Here is a 20,140-nt window from a genome sequence, read left to right as displayed (position 1 = left end):
ATGTGCGTTTTTTAATCATTAAGTTAATCTCATATCATCATGATTTATTAAAATTGTAAATTCTTTTATGATTTAAAAATTTTAGAGCATGTTTGATATCTGTTTTTAAAAATTAATTCTAAACATTTAAGAATAGCCGTGCGTAGATGATGAACATAATTGAAGGGTACCTAAAGACTAGGGTGTGCTTTCTGACAAGCTTAGGCAAGAATGTCTTACCTTGTCTGAACAATGGTGATGAATATGCCTCGTCTTTATGTGCATGATGCATCTCACTCACTAATAATGGTGAGTGCCTCTAAATTAACAATGGGTACAATTAGGGTCACAACACATTCATTAGGCAACCTAAAGCTTTTATCAATAAAATTCTTTTTGAATATTTTTACAAAATAAATGCTTTTATTTATTTATTTATCAAATTACTTAACTTAAATATCTATTCCCCAGACTGCTTCGAGTTTTTGAGTATTAGAAAGTTGGCTGATGCAGATGGAGTGATTTTGGGCTTGTGTTTTGAAATTGTATTTTTCTTTCTCCAAACTGTAAGAATTTCAAGTCATCCCAGCATTAATTTGACTATAGCTAAAATGAATTTTTAAATGAGATAGTTTTAAATTAATAAAATGATATATGAAAATTATTATGATTTTTTCTACTTAATAATAAAGTTAATTCACTTAATCTTTCTTAAGGCATTGTTGATTTTAAATAATATTTTATTAATTGTAATTTCGAAAATAAATTGCTGAAATAACCGTTAATAGAACTGTTGGTATCATAATCTATTACTCTTTTCAAGTACAAACATTTAATCAAGTGAAAAAATGACAAGAGAAAGAAAAAATCCAACCATGTAGTGCTGAAGGAATAAATGACACCTTTATTTATGAAAAGGAAAAATCATACCAGGATGAAAGTTAGAGTTTTAGAACTAAAAATGATTATTCTTAATAGTTTAACTTATTAGATAATTACTAAATTTTTTATTTCTTTTAAAATTATTATTACTAAAACAATACTTTATGAAAATTTAAAGTAAGGGCTTTAATAATCTTAGGTTGGGATTAATTACAGAACTTTCCAACATGTATTTTAAAAAAAATAATATTATAAATCCTAAATTATAAACATATTAAGTGGCAATACTTATCATTACTAGATGGTTAGAAAAGGCTTCTAACTTTTAGAAGACCTCTTCATCGTAGACGTCCAACTGAAATCCTGAGGCCCAAAACTTGCTCTTCTTTTTTCACTTCTGTTTTTTCTTTTTCTTTTTTGTCAGCTTACTTCCTCTTCTTCTGAAATTGTGTATCATTGTCATATTTCAAGTAGCGAAACATCCCTTTTGGAATTACATTTTTTAATGATTTAAATGGAATTTTATCTTAGTAAACGAACTTCTCTTTAATGATTTAATAATGCTTAAACAGAGAATAGAATAAAAATTCCAAAAGTGATAACGCATCAAAATTAAATTCAATTAACTATAATAGTAAGTTTCATATTATTTAAATTGATAGCAGATAAACTATTTGTGTGCAGTTTTATTTGTTTATAATTGTGGCCCATTCTTTTTTTTTCTTTTTTTTTTGTTTTCTTTATTGACACAATTCTACAAGAAAAAAAAAATGATAATTTCTCATTCGGTCGCATTAATAAAAAAGACTAAAACAAAAAATTGTAAAAATACACCTGGTAATAACATATTTAAGTTTTGGAAATTGAGTTATTACTGGCGCCATTTTTATATCTCCAAACAGTCCCTAATACCGTTGTCCTGAGTCTTGAGTTGTGATATAAATATCTCAGGATATCTTGCACCGTCAAGTCCCTGTTGCCACCTTGTCATCACCTTAGTTATTATTAGATGTTACACAGTTGCCATAAACTTCCCCACGTTCAACCTATACTCATTCACATGATCGATTCTAACCACTGTTCAATAATCCAATAAACATGCGGACTCACCATAAATCATGATCCTTGTTTTTTCCCAATAATCTCTTATCTCCATCTTCCTATGCAAAATCCACACGTCAGAACAGATGTTAGGTCTATCACTATGAGTGATATATATAACGATAAACACCAGGACATTCAAAGATGAATTTGTATATTTTTTATTTTAAGTGGATTAATTAAGTCAAGACATTGTTAACAATTATATTGATTTTTCATAAATAAAATCTTGTTAATCTATCTAAGATGAGATTATTTATTTCATGAAACAATTTAAACCCTTCAAGATTGTTGTACCTATTTCAAGTGTGTTAAGGGTGTATAACTAATTCTGTTCTTTTTGTTGCGAGTTATTTATTAAATAATTTCTACACATGAATCTATATATACTGTAAATGCTTTACTAATAATGAGTTTAGTTTTTCTCTCTTTATCCACGTAATAATGGTTTATGTTAGATTATTTTGAGAATTCATCAGATGGGCACGTGTAACTCGTGACTTCGAATTTAATATGACGTTGTTGATTATAAAAGATAAAGTAGTTCATCCTCTGTCAGAGCCAAAGAAAGAAAGAAGAGTTAGGAAAAATTTAAAAGATCACGACAGTTTAATCCATATCCAACCAAGACTTAGTATAATTGTTTAACATTAACCAAATAAACAACATTGAGTTCATATTTTCGAAACCTCGTTCATCTCTGTCCTTTCAAATGTAATTTCAAAATGTTCATGTGACAGGGCACAAGAGTATACCAGGGACAGACATTAAGATGGAGATACAGATAACATTAACTAATCCATTTTTGCATGACTTGCGATTGCGAAGTAACTTGTAATCATAAGACATGAAAGAGAAAGATCATTTATATAAGTTAACTTGCAATTTATGACAGTTACTTTGTCCTGTCTCTGTGCTAGGTTTTGCTAGCAGCATCACCTAAGAAATACCCCAAATGCATGAGAACTTGAAATTCATCTCAATTCAGAACTAATCTGATTTACATACTTGGACATAGGCTTCTGAAAGTGATGAGGAAAAACAGACCAAATACTTTGATTTTTGAACAATTCTTTTTATTTGTATAAAGAAAATGGAGAACAATCAATAAAGCATTGATGACAGTAATCACTTGTGTCAGTTGACATAAAAAATGCTGATACCTGAAGATTGAGACTACCATCAGGTGAGGGAACCTAAAGAATCATTCCTCTGATTAAGCAGAAAGAAGCGGAGAAGACTAAAACAACATGATGAAAGGGCACACAGTTCTAACCGATGTACACTTTCTCTTGGCAGGTTAAGAAATCTTGAATCCACCGAAAGTGCCACATGTCACAAAGAAGCTTTGCTTTTATTGATTTTTCTATATAATACAGCATTACAAAAATCAAAAGGGGTCAGAACCTAAAGTCAACCGCTGGAAACAAAATCCAATATAAAGGAAAAAGCAATAACATAGACATGATACTTTATAGTGTGTAAAAAAGAGAATTGATAAAAAGTCTTCAAACAGTGTGTTTAAATTGTTTAGTCCTGTAAATGAATTTTACATAAGTTCAGTATTTATTCTTTCATATTTGGTTCAATTAAAAATAAAATGTAATCTTTCATATTTGATGTCAAAATTGATATAGATATACTTGATTGACTCAAATTTAAAGGTTGATATGATCAATTGACGTAAATAAAGTTTGAAGGACTTAATTGATGTGAATTCAATATTTTGGGATGAAACTACTAATTAGCTCAGGCAAAAATCTAAACAACTACATCAAATTTAACTGGTGCTATAATAATTCTATATTACATAAGGTACGGACTGCATACCTTAAGCTTGACTAAAAAGAGGACACAAAAAGCTTGGACCATAACATGTTACTGAGTTTCATCTCTAAGATTTTGAGTGCTGAGATTTATGCGTGGGTAATTCCTGCAGAGAAAGTTAAAAGTGAATTTTCATCAGTGTCACCCCCAGAGATGAGGTGGACAAAATTATAGAGAAAAAGATTAATAAGGTTACCTGAGAATAGCGTACGTGATCATGATGCAAATTCGAAGTTTTTACTATTGTTTCCCACTTGATATTTCCGGATGCTGTATTAGAATCCTGCCTTTTAGCATGGGATTGAGTACCTTGATTTGAGTGCAGAAAAGAATTCTTCACAGAAACTAAAGGCAAGGCACGCCAAAGCCATGACTCGGAAGGTGATTTTGGCAATGGTGGGGGAAGAGGAGACACAGCAGATTCAGCACCACCTTTTCCTAAACCATTTGCTAACACAATTTGCTGGGTGTCAGTGTTTGAATCTTCAGCAAATGTCCCCTGCACAAGTGGCAAGGACATGGGTTCTTGGTTAATATTTTGATCAGTTATCAATCCTTCATCTTTGTCTTCTTTGGCTGTGAGATTTAAAATACTGTACAAAGTTGGTGGATTGGAATCAATAGAACTTAAAACTTGAGAATCAAATGTGTCCTTTTCTTCCATAGTTTGTACACGTGTTTTATCCTGAGAAGATTCTAAGGTGGAATTACTTCCTTTCCCCTTTCTTCTGTCTAAGTCTTCAGCCACGGTATCTACCCTCCGTTTGTTATCTACAGAACTTAAATTTGAAGATGAAAATTTGACTGTACTTGCAGTATCTATGTACAAAGTCTTTTCAAATGTAAGGTTCCCTGAATATGAACTTCTTTTTGCTCCTTGGGATAGCACATCTTGAACATTCCCAAGTGGCAGCGCACCGCTGTAGAATTTCAACTTGCTAGACTTACAGTTTTCAGCCTCTTTAGAATCACCAAGCAACTTGGTTCCACGAAAGGGAGATTGAGGTTTACTTCGACAGGGAGATATACCGGTAGCAGCAGCTCTTGAACGACGAAAGGGAGAAAGCCTACCTGGTAGCAACTCACCTGAGTAAGCAAATCTGTTTGATTCACTATTCATTTTTTTTCTACCCTCTAGCATGTCAGGTGATGACGCCCCAGAGCCTGATTTGTTCTTGTGAATAGCATCCCAAGCCTGCACAGGAAAGATTCATAATTGTAAATGAATTTAATATGTTGAAAACAAGATCACTTGAAAATGCTGATTTAAAAAAAGAATTGAAGGGTGCAAAAAATTGATGCATATAAGTGCTATTGTTTTTACCTTCTTTACAGCAGGAACCGGGCTAAAAGATCTAATATGGGAGCTTTTGTTTGGTTTTCCAACTTCAGAGACTAAAGACAAAGGGACCTGATTCTTCATTTTCATCCCAGCCACAGGATTCAATAAGCACAATGAATTCCTAATATGTAACTGAGGTAACAACCCGCAACCTTTGGCTGAGATATTCGCAGAGTTGTCATAATCATCACCTTCATCTTCACTTTCTTCCTCTTGACTTGGGCCAGTATATGGTATAATATCAGTGGTAAGTCTATTATACAAGTGCTTCTTTTCCTCACGAACTAATTTGCTAACATCTCTAGGTTGTTGTTCTACTAGTACAGATTGCTTTTTTGAAGCATATTGAGGAGGCTGTAATGTCATAGCCTTTGCAGCAGGCAAGAAACGGCTCATCATGAAGTCTCGGGTTTGTTCATCTGTGGAAAACGTTCCAAACTTCTTTGCTTCCAAATTCTCTCCGCTTACACCACTAACGCTACAGTTCAGGGAGAATGATTCTGTAGGTGACAGTGTTTCAAGGGCATCGGAGTAAACATCATCATCAACATCTTCCTCCACGTTGGACCTTCTAATTTCAACTATTTTCTCAGCTTTTCTTTCTCTCTCACAGTCTATTTTAGCCACACTGACATTTAAAGACTTCGATTTATTCGAGGACTCAAATTTACTTGCAGCTTTAGTTTCCTTTTCCAGTGGATGTTTGGGAGAATTGGTAGATTTTCCAGGGGGAAGCCTCGGGCTTGGAGTGATTGAAGTAGCCTTAGGAACCTGAGGTTCGGATCCACCATTACCCTTGCGTCTCCCAGGGATATGCTCCCAATTGAAAGGCACTGCAACGGGTTCAGTTACCTGATCCATAGTCATGTCTTGTTTATAGTAAGGAAGAGTGTGACGTTTCTCTAATATCTTCTTCTTTGCTTCAATCAATGATGGTGGTGTAGCAGAAGAGCGTCTCACAGACATGAGAGGGGCATTAATATTCAATTTCCTTTCAGCCATCTTCTTCCAAAATTTAACAAATGTCCTATGCAGCCCCTCTTAATCACAAGTTCACGATTCAAGACACAATCATGTATCAGTACAGAGGCATAAATAATTAGATAAGCAACTTCCTATGTCCTATCCAATCATGAAAACCTGAAAAGGGAAAAAGGATGCAACGCAAGAACTGATTATTAATAGTTCAAAATAACAACATAAACTTCAAATCCATTTAAACAGGACCAACAGCGAAGCACTACAGACACAGACATAACAATTAAACACAACCTCAGCAACATGATACTAACATTACTAAGGAAATGGAAACCAAGTAGATTTAACTGATAACGAACAAAAGACCAAACCTCTTGAATATTCAGCTAGAACGTGTCTGTGAAGTGAGTAGTGGAGAAAATAATGAAAGGAGGAAGAAGGGAAAAGGTGCTAGTGAGAGAGATGACAAGAAATGAGAATGGTTGGTTGCTAAATGACGCCGTGGTGTGTGGGAGGAATGAGTAGGACGTAAGAAAAGTCACAAAAGGCTGAGACAGACAGAGACACAAGCTCTGTGTTTCTTCTTTCTTTTGGTTTCTATCTATTTTGTTTTTCAACAGTTAACAGTGTGGTGGTTGTGCCACACTCGTGAAACAGGTAGAATTGACACAACAGGCATTAAACTCAACTCCAAAACGACCTCGTAATACTAAGCTAATACCAAGGTAATGTCGTTTTTTCGGTTTGTTCAATTTCATAATCCTCATATACGTCTTTTTTGGGTTCGTTAATTCAACATAAAATTTTTAAGATTATTTAAAAGCAGTGAGTAAAAAGTGATGGGTCACATATGTATCGTGAAGAAGAGTTAGTGGTAACAAAGGGTCTTAACTACAATAAAGTAAGGTAGTGGACCGACCCTCTTTATAATCGACACCTCCTCTCTCTTTCTCTCTCTCACAGTCTCAGTCCACGTTGCATTTAATCTTCATATCATTCTCAATCATTTCGCTTTCGCCCAAGCAAATTATCCCCAAAACCAAAAACACAAAAAAAATAAATATCCAAATCGTAAATATTATTTTGCTTTTTTGGATTTATCCAGCAGATTCCGAAAGCGAATCCACATAGAAAGCATAAATTCACCATACATAAAATATATTAAAACAAAAATATTTATCATTATAATAGTAACTTTTTAAATAAAAATTATTTCATCTTGAGTTTAGTATAAGATAAAATAATTCCTTGTGGTGTATAATGTCGGTAGGGTATACTCATTTACTCCGCTTATGAGTCTAATTATTTAAATTTATAGTTACTATAAGATGATTCACGAGCGCGGGGCAATCATGTACGAACATTTGCATTATTGAAAAAGAAATTCTTAAACCAATCTGGATCTGAACTAGTTTAACTTAATTTTATAAAAATTAATTTACGGAGACTAAATCATGAACAATTTTAAAAAAAACTCTACTTGAGAATATATATGTTTACAAAAGCCCTATACTTTAACAAGTGGGAGGAAGAAAAAAGGAATCGTTTTGTGTACCATTTATTCAAAAGGAAAACTTTTTTTTTTTACACTGGAATAGATGATTCCACAGAATATACATATTGCGGAAAAAGAAACAGTGATTAGAGGCCATAGATTGCGGAAGAGGGGGTGGTGTGGGAACATGAGTGATATTAGAAAGGGGCTCTTATGTCCCACGAAATGGGGTCTTTTGATGGTTGTTGTCCGCCATTCTTGACTCTGGTACGTTCCTCACGCCGCTCCTCCCTCTTTAATTCAACCACTTTCCCTTTCCTCATGAAAACAACGCAGAGAACCAAACAATTGACCCAAAGGGTTGCTGTTGAATGATAAGTGAAAAAGCTAAACAAAATAATTATCTTCAACCTCCTCCATGTGCACCACAAAACTCCACACATGCCAAACAACATTTCAAATTGTGCAATGCAGAGGTTGTGGAATTTAAATATGCTTCTGTCTGATTTAGACCCAAATAATCACTTTAATTATTTTTCCTTTTTTACCTTTATCCCTAAAATATGAATTAATTAGTTAATTGAGTCTTGAAATAATTTTAAGTTGATTCAGCTTATTTTTCAACCCTATTTTCGATGTCCTTATCACTGGATGTCTGATTGCGAGTATGCCTTAAAACATTTCCCTGGGTTATTTATTAAATAATTAAAATTAAATTGCAGTGGAATTGTTCATGCATACAGTTTTAAGGTAGAATAATTGAAGTGCATAATTGAACAATATCGACAAAGAAATCCACATCACTGTAAACGCTGACTAAACTTGGCCAAAAAGATATTAAGAAATGTATTATAAAAAGGCAAAGTATATTTGGCTGTTTACGGTTTGAGCATAGATTCAGGAAATTTAGCACCTTTGTCAAAAGTTGAAGTGGGTAGTGGCTTTATTGAATATACCGAATATTAATTTAATGAACGTTTATTAGCTAATTAGCTTGCATTTAAAATCTTAATTTTCTAAAACACGGTTTTGAATTTCTCAAAAATTAAATCAAACATACTACCAACTTTTGTTTAATTAGCAATGATTTTTCCAACATATGTCATGATACGCAATAAGAATTTATATATAATAAATTTTTATTAGTTATATAAATATAATATTATTGAATTCAATAATATTACTAAATGTTATAATATTTAATAAAAATTATTATTTATTAATTTTGTATTATATATCTTTAGAAAAACATAAATCCCAAAATGTCAATGGTAACAGTACGTATCTGGGCTTTGGTATCCAACGGAAAACTTGGACTAGATTAGTTGACTTAAGTTTTGGCCCTAATATAAAACAACCCAACTTTGGGCACAATTAGCGTGTATTTAGGAAAAGTTATTAACCTTGATTATTTGAAAAAATATATATAAAAATACTGTTTATTGTTAAGAAAAAATTAAAAAATATTTTATATTTTTATTACTTTTTTTTATTGAAGAAATAACTTATTTAAGGTAAGCAGAATTTTAGAACTTATGATTAAAAGCTGTCAACTTATTTTTTAGTTAATTTTATTTTTTTATTTTATCCTTCATAGATTAAATATAAAAATAACCATTACACATAATTTTATATTTGTAATTTAACTTTAAAAATTAATTAGTTTATTCAATCCAAACCCAATAAATTATTTTAAAATTACTTTTTATTTAACATGTCTAACACAAAACTTATTTTATACATTCAATTATATATATAATCATTTATTAAAATAATTTTTTTCCCTCATCTAAACACACAAAACTTGTTTTTCCTCATTTCTTTTTAAATCTGATTTTAGATAATAGTTTTATTGAGCCTAAAAAAGGAATAGGAAAGAACCACCATAAAACTACAATTCCCTGGTAAAAAAAATTAGATGATAATGAAATGGTATCATAATATAAATAGAGTATAATTCTCAATCTTTTACTATAATTTTGTAAATTTTTTCTACTTTTGTATCTATTCGATTATAATATATATATATATATATTATTTAATTATCTTATTATAAATATATTATTAACATAACATTACATTATAATTATAATATTAAAAATAATAAAATATTTGTTTATGATAAAATCATTATGTTTTACTGTAATGTAAAATTATTTTATTATATATTTCTTCAAATATAATATAAATTGATTTTTATTTGTATTTTGGTAAAAGAGGGAAGATAGTCTGTCAAATATTTTAAATATATTTGTTTCATTTATAGTTAATATATTTTTATATTATAAAGTTAACTTTATCATCGTTTTAAGAGTTAAATATCAAATAATTTAGTAACGTAATTTTGATGTATTATCAATATAAATTGTTTATACTATCAACTAATAAACATATATAATAAATATAAATATTAAAATATCAAATATTGACTTATATAATAATCTGTGACTAAATAGTAATATAAAAATATTTTATTTTATCAATAAATTATATAAAAATTAAATTAAATTTTTATAATAATTTTTATTATTAATTATTATAAATAAAATTATTCTTATATATCCGAACTATGTGCAGAAATTAAATATAATTTGTTAAAATAAAACATGGTAAAGATGTAATAAAAAAAAACTTGATTAAGAATAATGCAAATTTCCATGCAAATTTTTTTGCTCATGAGTGTTGACAATGTAAATGAAATTAATAATTATACATGTATGTATGTAATTAGATTTTTTGTTATCAAGTTTCATCTTCACCTTAGGCCAAAATGCTTGTATTAAGCTTATCAGACAATTTCAAATCATATTTGGTGTCACTTAACTTTTAAGGCTTGTATTATTAAGAGTAACAGGAGAAATTAAATAATGGATGGATATAATCCATTGTAGATAATCTAGAGAAAATCCAAGCATCAGAAGAGGCTGAAAAAAAGAAAGAAATATTATCAAGGAGTGACACTAATTTCAACGCGTTGCAGCAAAAGGATTCCTCCTTATCTGAAGGGAATGATATGTATTTTTTGTTTGTTCAAATTTAGTCCATGGTAACTTGTGCCTTCCCATCTTTCTCTTCTTTGCAGCTACTCCCACTAAATCTCCGGAGTTCTGCATTACATAACACAATTGTGAGTATATTTCAGCACAAGAATCTTGATTACATTGAGAATGTTATTAATTGGAAGAGGTTAGAATATAGATATAATCTCTCTTACCTTTAGACAGAGTCCATCTTCAATATCACAAATGGGGTATTCACTAGGACAACAGTACTCTGTCCCAGTGCAACACGCAGCATTCTCATATTCACAACAACCATAAAGAAGGCAGAAATCAAAGAATGAATGAAGGCAACAACATGTCTCATGAGCTGCACAATAGGAGAAGTCTCCACATTCACTAGGTGAAGGAGGAAGTGGTGGTGGAGGTGATGGTGATGGTGGTGAAGGAGGACTGCTTGGGGATGGTGCAGTTGAGTCTTTGGTGGGATAAGAGGCCATGTAATTGATTGCACACACTCCATATTTTAAATCAGTATTCCTTCTCATATAAATGTACCCTTCTATTCCCCAGCTTGTTCCCCAGGAATTTTTTACAATCCAGTAATCTTCATTAGCCACTGACCCATAACCCACAATTAAAATTGCATGATCAATATTGTCTGGATTACTTGAGCAATCTCCATCATAGATGCCCTGTTCATGAAAAGAAAAAAAAAAAGTCTTGTTTATGAGAGGAGAGTCCATTTTTCTGGTTTTTACTTCTTGAATATAGTAAATGACCACATAAACATGACTTCTGTTACTCGTACAACAAATTCATTCAATACCTTCTACAACATTTTTATCCTACATTTTTCTCTCGTCTCTTCCTATCTCTTTCTTTATGGTGTAAAATTTGTGTGTAAATACAATTTCTAAATAAACATAACAGGAAATAAATAACACTTACACCAGTGTATAGTTGAAAATCCCATGAAGAGCCATCAATAGCGGCACTGACGGGTTGCTTCGTTGTAGCACACAACAAAGAACTATCTGATTGTGCCACATCGGTGTAGCCATCAATGCTAACAACTTTGGTTTCCTCCTAATTAAAGAAAAATACAACAAATTAGACAGTGAAATAAATGTGTTCTGCTATCACAATGCAAAAGGCATAAGAATTAAAAAGCAGGCCTTCGTAATAGTAAACGTAAGAAAGAAGACCTTGGTGACATTGCATGTACCGTCTACAGCAGTATATGGGTAATCAGTTTCTGTGTCAATCCCACCATTGTTTATAACCCATTCAAAAGCATAATCCATGTAGCCTCCATCGCAACCGTCATTAGTAGTATCACAGTCCATCAGTTCTTGCTCCGAAAGGCTTATAAGGTCCCCTGTTACTATTGCATTTATTCCTTCGATGGCTCCAGTAGAAGAGAATGCCCAACAACTACCTAAAAATTGAATCATAAATACTTCTATGATTATGATATGAAAAGTATAAGTTCAAAAGTTGAATCAGAAATTAGAGTGGTTAGTATATGAAAGAGAGCAACATGACAACATAACTCTCAACCATGCATAGAACACCATAAATCATCAGTTTTTCAATTCTATTGGTGTGTCGCTGCCAATTAGTCTATAGATTATACAGAAGCTTACCACAGTCGCCTTGGTCCTTCACAGCAGTCACAGCTCCTTTCTTCCTCCAATCTAAAGATAGAGGTGCATCTTCACATGAATCCCCCTTCACATTCAAGCCACCGCTGGTGAGACTATTCCTCTTGCTAAATGGCCTCTTCACCTTTGAAATAAACTTACTCTTGAACTCTTCATTGCTCATATCAGCAAACCTGTTCAATCCAAGACGGTGCCCATTGGGAGAATTTCTCTTTGCATTCTTCTCAATGATGTGTTTCAAGTTCCTCTTGAAATTCTCCAACCTTAACATTGCTTCTTCTGGGTGTCTATAAAACTTTTGGTGTTCCTCCTTCCATCGTTGGAACAACTCAACCACCCCATCCTCTGAAGGAAACTTGTCAAGGTCAAGGGCTAATATAGAGTACTCACTTGGGAGACCATAACATAGAAATGCCCATGAACATAAGACAAGGAAAAGAAGCACCGACTTAGTTTTCTGATGGCAACCCATTTTACTCACTGTTTATCAGTGATGTTGGATCCACCAGTGTCTTTGTATTGTATATATAGTGTACAATTGGATACATGATCAAACCTACCAGTCAGCACAAGACTACAAGAGGAGTCTGCATCTTGGTCTTCTGTTTTACCCTTTGTCTTCAATGATCATGATGGAAAATCAATAAGACAGAAACGAAAAGATCAAATACCTGAATACTCAGGTACTGACCAAGGGGCAATTTGGTAATTATGTATGAAGGAACTAAATCACCGTTAATTATTTTTGGTACAACCATCATTGTTAATGAGTAGCCAAATTTTCTCTTGGTGTTTCTACTAGTCCTATTAGTTAGAATGAATCATTTGGTGGTGACTTGCGAGTGTATCTGTGTAAAAGGATCAGGATATCTAACAGTCAACTGCAAATGTGTTCCCAAGCTACTGGACTGGTTGCTGAAGAATGGGATCTGCAATTAGCACGGATGATACAATAGTCAACGCTCGTGAATAGAGATTAATGCATGTAAAAAATGCTGGGCCGTGTCAGATTTTATTCAAAAACATTTTGTATTATAATTTATTAATTTTTTTCATAATTTATTAATTATGAATTTTAAAATATACTTAAAAAACTTATTTAGTCATTATATTTTTTTCCAAACACATTTTTATTCAACAATATTTTTTAGAAACACACATAAACGAACCTTAAGGAAAACTATCGGTCTAACAATAAACATGTTACTAAAATATAAAAAATATTCTTACGACGAAATAAGATGCTCTCGAAAATACTTCATCATTAACTTTCTGTTGAGAAGAAGAAAATTACCGAGAAATACAGGTTTTTTTTTTGTCAACAAAGTGCTGTGGGCTTGAATATAGTCCAGGAAAATGGAAGTGGACTGGACCCAACCTCAAGCGAAAAACAATGTCGGTTCCATCGCATTTTGATAATGTTATCTGTCTGTCTTTCTATCTATCATACTTTTCAGTAATAGGGTTTCTTTCTTTCTCTTCAATTTTCCATCCGTTCATTCCATTTTCTCAGTTGAAACCTGAAGAACCCTAGGTTAGGGTTTTGGAACGATCTCAGTTATGGCGTCGCTGGACCCCGAGATCGCAAAGACGCAGGAAGAGCGTAAGAAGATGGAGCAGCAACTCGCGTCCCTCACCTCCGTAACCTTCGACACCGATCTCTATGGCGGAAGCGACAAGGGCTCCTACCTCACCTCAATCCCGGCTAACGAGGACGACGACAACCTCGACGCCATCGATAACGAGGTTGCTCGCAAGCTCGCGTCCTACACCGCCCCCAAATCTCTCTTGAAGGACATGCCCTCCGCCGCCGACTCCGAGGCCGACAATGGCTTCCGGAGGCCTCAGAGGATCATCGATCGCGAAGACGACTATCGCCGCAGGCGCCTTAACCAGATCATTTCGCCGGAGCGTCACGACCCCTTCGCCGCCGGAGAGAAGACGCCGGACCCCTCCGTGAGGACCTACGCTGATGTTATGAGGGAGGAAGCGCTGAAGAGGGAGAAGGAGGAGACCTTGAAAGCTATTGCCAAGAAGAAGAAGGAGGAAGAGGAGGCCGCGAAAGCCGCTCCGCAACAGCAGCAGCAGCAGAAGAGGAGGAACAGGTGGGACCAGTCTCAGGACGACGGAGCGGCAGCAGTGAAGAAGGCGAAAACGTCCGACTGGGACATGCCGGACACGACTCCAGGGCGATGGGATGCGACGCCAACGCCAGGGAGAGTGACCGATGCTACGCCCGGGAGAAGGAACAGGTGGGATGAAACTCCAACCCCTGGTAGATTGGTGGATTCTGATGCAACTCCTGCAGGGGGTGTGACACCTGGTGCTACACCCGCAGGCATGACTTGGGATGCAACCCCTAAGCTCTCTGGAATGGCTACACCAACTCCTAAGAGGCAAAGGTCGAGGTGGGATGAAACCCCTGCTACCATGGGTAGTGCTACTCCATTGCCAGGTGCCACTCCTGCTGCTGCTTATACTCCTGGTGTTACTCCTGTTGGTGGAGTTGAATTGGCGACTCCCACTCCTGGGGCTTTGCACGGCTCCATAACGCCGGAGCAGTACAATTTGTTGAGGTGGGAGAGGGATATTGAAGAGAGGAATCGCCCCTTGACTGATGAGGAGCTTGATGCCATGTTTCCTCAAGAAGGGTATAAGATTTTGGAACCCCCTGCTTCCTATGTACCCATTAGAACGCCTGCAAGGAAGCTCCTTGCTACCCCTACACCGTTGGGGACTCCACTTTATCAAATCCCTGAAGAAAATCGCGGGCAGCAGTTTGATGTTCCCAAGGAAGCGCCTGGTGGCTTGCCTTTCATGAAACCTGAAGATTACCAGTACTTTGGGGCGCTGTTGAATGAGGAGAATGAGGAGGAGTTGTCGCCGGATGAACAAAAGGAGCGGAAGATTATGAAACTTCTGCTTAAAGTGAAGAATGGAACGCCCCCGCAAAGGAAGACAGCGTTGAGGCAACTTACTGATAAAGCTCGGGAGTTTGGTGCTGGCCCGTTGTTTAACCGGATACTGCCGTTGCTCATGCAGCCTACGCTGGAGGACCAGGAGAGGCATCTCTTGGTGAAGGTAATAGACAGAGTTTTGTATAAATTGGATGAATTAGTTCGCCCTTATGTGCATAAGATTCTTGTTGTTATTGAACCATTGTTGATTGATGAAGACTACTATGCCCGTGTGGAGGGTAGGGAAATAATCTCTAATCTTAGTAAAGCTGCTGGGCTGGCCACAATGATTGCTGCCATGCGGCCTGACATAGATAACATTGACGAATATGTTAGAAACACCACTGCTAGGGCCTTCAGTGTTGTTGCCTCTGCTCTTGGTATTCCTGCACTGTTGCCTTTCTTGAAGGCTGTTTGTCAAAGTAAGAAATCATGGCAAGCACGGCACACGGGGATTAAGATTGTGCAACAGATTGCCATTTTAATTGGTTGTGCTGTGTTGCCACATCTGAGATCACTTGTGGAGATTATAGAGCATGGTCTTAATGATGAGAATCAGAAGGTGAGAACGATCACTGCATTGTCACTTGCTGCTCTTGCTGAGGCTGCTGCACCTTATGGTATTGAAAGTTTTGACTCTGTCTTGAAGCCGCTGTGGAAGGGTATTAGGCAACACCGTGGGAAGGTGTTGGCTGCATTTCTGAAAGCAATTGGGTTTATTATTCCATTGATGGAAGGCACATATGCCAGCTACTATACTAAGGAAGTTATGCTCATTCTAATTCGTGAATTCCAGTCACCCGACGAGGAAATGAAGAAAATTGTTCTGAAAGTGGTGAAGCAGTGTGTGAGCACTGAAGGTGTGGAGGCTGATTACATTAGAAATGATATTCTTCCTGAGTTTTTCAGGAATTTCTGGGTTAGGAGGATGGCTTTGGATAGAAGAAACTATAAGCAGCTTGTGGAGACGACTGTAGAGATAGCAAACAAAGTTGGTGTTGCAGATATTGTTGGTAGAATTGTTGAGGATCTTAAAGATGAGAGTGAACCTTATAGGCGAATGGTTATGGAAACCATTGAGAAGGTGGTCACTAACTTGGGAGCATCTGATATAGACGCACGCTTGGAAGAGCTTCTGATTGATGGTATTCTTTATGCCTTCCAAGAGCAGACCAGTGATGATGCTAATGTGATGCTTAATGGATTTGGTGCGGTGGTAAACTCGCTAGGACAGAGAGTGAAACCATATCTTCCTCAGATTTGTGGTACCATCAAGTGGCGGCTTAACAACAAGAGTGCAAAGGTGAGACAGCAAGCAGCAGACCTCATTTCAAGAATTGCTGTTGTCATGAAGCAGTGCCATGAGGAACAATTGATGGGTCATCTTGGTGTTGTCTTGTATGAATATTTGGGAGAAGAGTATCCTGAAGTTTTAGGGTCAATTCTGGGAGCTCTCAAGTCAATTGTGAATGTTATTGGTATGACTAAGATGACTCCACCTATTAAGGATTTGCTTCCCAGGTTGACTCCAATTTTGAAGAATAGGCATGAGAAAGTCCAAGAGAATTGTATTGATCTTGTTGGTAGGATTGCTGATCGTGGGGCTGAGTTTGTGCCTGCGAGAGAGTGGATGAGGATTTGTTTTGAGCTTCTTGAGATGCTTAAAGCACACAAGAAGGGAATCCGTAGAGCTACAGTGAACACTTTTGGATATATTGCGAAAGCCATTGGACCACAGGATGTCCTGGCGACTCTATTAAACAATCTCAAGGTGCAGGAAAGGCAGAACCGTGTCTGCACTACTGTGGCCATTGCAATAGTTGCGGAAACATGTTCCCCCTTCACAGTTTTACCAGCTTTGATGAACGAGTATCGAGTGCCAGAGCTTAATGTGCAAAATGGTGTGCTGAAGTCCCTCTCGTTCCTGTTTGAGTACATTGGTGAAATGGGAAAGGACTACATCTATGCTGTGACTCCATTGCTTGAGGATGCTCTTATGGACAGGGATTTGGTTCACAGGCAGACAGCTGCTTCTGCCGTGAAGCACATGGCCCTAGGAGTGGCTGGTTTGGGTTGTGAGGATGCGCTAATCCATTTGCTGAACTATGTCTGGCCAAACATATTTGAAACTTCTCCACATGTGATTAATGCTGTGATGGAAGCCATTGAAGGGATGAGAGTAGCCTTGGGTTCTGCCGTTATTCTTAATTACTGTCTCCAAGGTCTGTTCCACCCTGCACGTAAAGTTCGGGAGGTGTACTGGAAGATCTATAACGCGCTGTACATTGGAGCTCAGGATGCTCTTGTGGCAGCATACCCTGCGCTGGAGGATGAGCAGAATAACGTATACTGTAGACCAGAGTTGATGATGTTCATTTAGATTGCAGTTTAGGTCAACCAGAACTATTCGTAAGCATTTTACAGATTTTGGTGATGTCAATATTAGCAATAATGCACGATCATTTAAACTCTCTAAATCTCGTAATACATCCCTCGTATGTTTATTAAATATGTCTTACATAGTGTGAATGACTGAGATTCCCTGTTTATTGGCGTTATATTATTTATTTTGTTTTGCGTGTGTTGTGGTTTTTATATGCAGATTTGCCCGCATTGTTGTTAACACCTGCTTGGTTTATCGCCCTAATGGATATTGCCGTTAAGGACTTTGCAGCAAATGAATTCCTTATTATTTGAACGGGGTGATTATGTGTTTTTGTTCGAATTTGGTCCATGGGAGCTTGTGCCTTCCCACTTCCTTTCTTTGTAGCTACACCCATTAAATATCCGGATTTCTGAACATAACACAAATTTGCAAGTATATCCAGAGCACGTATTTTCATTTGAGGTTGGCTGAAAGTTAATGTTAATGGTTCTGTTGCCAATGATTGGTACGCCGGGTGTGGTGGAGTTATAAGAAATGAATCGGGGGCTTCGATGATCGGTTTTATTCGAAATATTTGTACGTCATCTATTAGAATGGCAGAGTTGTGGGGTTTATACACTCATCTCTTGGAATCTGCCCTGCTTAAATGAGAGAATTATTATGTCAGGATATTCGTTGGTAGTAATTTTACAGATTTTAAAAGGCTGAATTTTAGGAGATTTTTTATTTCAATCTAAAATTCTTGATATCCAGTGTTTGGAATTAATTGGAATCTAGTTAAGTAAACTTGCCTAAGGGTGTGAATTTTTTCCGCCAAATTTCTTCAGTTGCAAAATTTCCTGATACATATTTAGTGTTTTAAAAAAAAAAAAGGTAAATGTGAATCTACATAAGCTATAACCAGGAGTATTATAATTAGTAGTATTGAAGGGAGCCTGGATTCATGACTAGTAAGTACAAAACTAAATATGCACTTAATGAAACTACTTCTTTCTCATTTAGATCAATTGATGTATGGTTTTAGGTAGAATGCTTGAGCTGATGTCTCGGACACTGCCTAAATTCTCGCATGTGATTAAGCAAGGAGAGTTCACAGCTCCTAGAATAGAATCGCTAAAGGCTACGAGTGAAAGGTGATTCGAGTTGGGCTCAAGTCGGCTTCAGAGGCAAAGCGTACACAAGGGCTGGGCACTGGTCGGTTGTGGGTCCCAAAATTCCAAACTGCAGAAACTGAACATGGCATAATATGTTCCATTCCACCACTGTATCTTTCCCCACCATGGCACCATCTATGCCCCTAAAACCAAACTATCATATATGCCCCTTAAAACCACCACCTCATCACTTCATCCCTTAACCTATTTAATTAGGTGTACTGCGTTGTATGACACATTGTCAACCCAATATAATATCATTTTGAGGATGCTGGAGTATCGTTTCAAGGATGATTGATTTAAAAACTATCTAAATATCGTTTTTAATTAGTATAATACACGTGTTAAAAATAATTCTAAATTGATAATTAGTTTAAAAAAAAAAGACTAGCTAAGTAAAAAAGCAATGGAAAGATGATTTTGTTGGAGTACGTGCAAAGTAGAAATTAGATGTGAGGGTAAAAGAGATGTGCAACGGCATAGACAACATAAGTGAGAAAGGATAACACATGGTGATAGAAATGGAAACACAAATGAACAAAAATAGGATCTTTTATTTCTAGTGCCATTTTATTTGATCAAACTAATATATACAATTAAGCGCCTAGTAATCTTAGTCTGCATAGGAAGTAATAAATCCATACGTAGAGGTACAAAATGAAAAATAATAATAACAATAATGGACATAAAAGCAAAACAAATAAGGAAACCTCATGAAATTAAGCATGCCTTAATTAGGCTTACAAACCATTTCTTCTGTGATTTTAGCCAACGACCTAAGATTGCAACCTATGATAGTATTGGCAAAAGAGCAGGTATCCTCGCCACTACTCCCCGCCGGAATGTCCACCACGTACGACTCTATCGCCACCGTCTTCCCCCCATATTTCTCTTCCTCTTCATGCAAAGTAATTGTCGAACTATAATTCACAAGCCGGTGATCACCGCCAATAATGCTAAATTTTAGGACATGCTTGTCATCATCCATCTTATCTAACCTCTCAATACTAACTCCAGCAGGCAATCCAGATGCAACCACGACCTCGCGTACACTTCCTATGCCACCATTCCCAGCAAGCATGGTGCAGTTCCTTACAAACAGCTTGTATCCTTGTGGATACTCAAAGCGCCTAATAAGGGACCATACCAGAGGTAATGGTGCGTCTATGGTTTGCACAAGGCTAGAACCACACTGGTTTGATGAGACTTTGTAGGTATGGTAGGTGTTAAGCATGGTTTTCGCAGTTGGAGTATCTAAATTTTGCTTTGTGCTCTGTTTGCAAAGCATCTACATATACGGTTCTCACAGCAACTAGAGTAACTTTTGATTGTTTTGGGTTTTCTCAAGGACTTCGTACGTTTGTGTATATATA

At 35.9% G+C, this 20,140-nt stretch overlaps 4 protein-coding genes across 8 annotated transcripts; 1 reads left to right on the top strand and 3 right to left on the bottom strand.

The window, feature by feature from the left end:
• Nucleotides 1-1,603: 1,603 nt before the first annotated feature.
• On the bottom strand, nt 1,604-6,666 carry LOC113872530. 3 transcript variants are annotated; one of them, XR_003505887.1, is made up of 6 exons: nt 6,481-6,666; nt 5,114-6,171; nt 3,986-4,984; nt 3,793-3,895; nt 3,126-3,328; nt 1,604-2,021 (listed from the first exon to the last, which is right to left on the bottom strand). XR_003505887.1 is itself a non-coding variant. In XM_027510162.1 (4 exons), exons 2-4 carry the CDS (start codon nt 6,131-6,133, stop codon nt 3,857-3,859), a joined length of 2,058 nt encoding a protein of 685 aa, XP_027365963.1. In that variant the 5' UTR covers nt 6,134-6,271; nt 6,481-6,666; the 3' UTR covers nt 3,312-3,856. The 3 variants fall into 3 exon arrangements, 1 of the variants encoding a protein (XP_027365963.1); XR_003505884.1 differs by lacking the exon at nt 1,604-2,021 and having other exon boundaries at nt 2,584-3,328; nt 5,114-6,271; XM_027510162.1 differs by lacking the exon at nt 1,604-2,021 and having other exon boundaries at nt 3,312-3,895; nt 5,114-6,271.
• A 3,904-nt stretch (nt 6,667-10,570) lies between these two features.
• LOC113852107 (cysteine protease XCP1-like) lies at nt 10,571-12,742 on the bottom strand. The gene is made up of 5 exons (XM_027482359.1): nt 12,253-12,742; nt 11,812-12,044; nt 11,555-11,692; nt 10,819-11,298; nt 10,571-10,711 (listed from the first exon to the last, which is right to left on the bottom strand). The coding sequence occupies exons 1-5, from the start codon at nt 12,740-12,742 to the stop codon at nt 10,571-10,573; spliced, it is 1,482 nt and encodes a 493-aa protein (XP_027338160.1).
• An 823-nt stretch (nt 12,743-13,565) lies between these two features.
• Nucleotides 13,566-19,412, top strand: LOC113865627 (splicing factor 3B subunit 1). Of its 3 annotated transcripts, none has more exons than XM_027500321.1 (2): nt 13,566-13,665; nt 13,784-19,412. In XM_027500321.1, exon 2 carries the CDS (start codon nt 13,831-13,833, stop codon nt 17,605-17,607), a length of 3,777 nt encoding a protein of 1,258 aa, XP_027356122.1. In that variant the 5' UTR covers nt 13,566-13,665; nt 13,784-13,830; the 3' UTR covers nt 17,608-19,412. The 3 variants fall into 3 exon arrangements, with proteins under 3 accessions (XP_027356122.1, XP_027356131.1, XP_027356140.1); XM_027500330.1 differs by lacking the exon at nt 13,566-13,665 and having other exon boundaries at nt 13,717-17,636; nt 17,830-18,395; XM_027500339.1 differs by lacking the exon at nt 13,566-13,665 and having other exon boundaries at nt 13,738-17,009; nt 17,247-18,071.
• An 85-nt stretch (nt 19,413-19,497) lies between these two features.
• Nucleotides 19,498-20,055, bottom strand: LOC113852106 (abscisic acid receptor PYL12-like). The gene has a single exon (XM_027482358.1). It carries the CDS (start codon nt 20,053-20,055, stop codon nt 19,498-19,500), a length of 558 nt encoding a protein of 185 aa, XP_027338159.1.
• Between the last annotated feature and the right edge of the window lie 85 nt (nt 20,056-20,140).

Source organism: Abrus precatorius, unplaced genomic scaffold (assembly GCF_003935025.1).
Source record: "Abrus precatorius isolate BTA unplaced genomic scaffold, Abrus_2018 Scaffold10, whole genome shotgun sequence".
NCBI classification, from domain to species: Eukaryota; Viridiplantae; Streptophyta; class Magnoliopsida; order Fabales; family Fabaceae; genus Abrus; species Abrus precatorius.
This window is presented reverse-complemented; position numbering and strand designations above follow the sequence as displayed.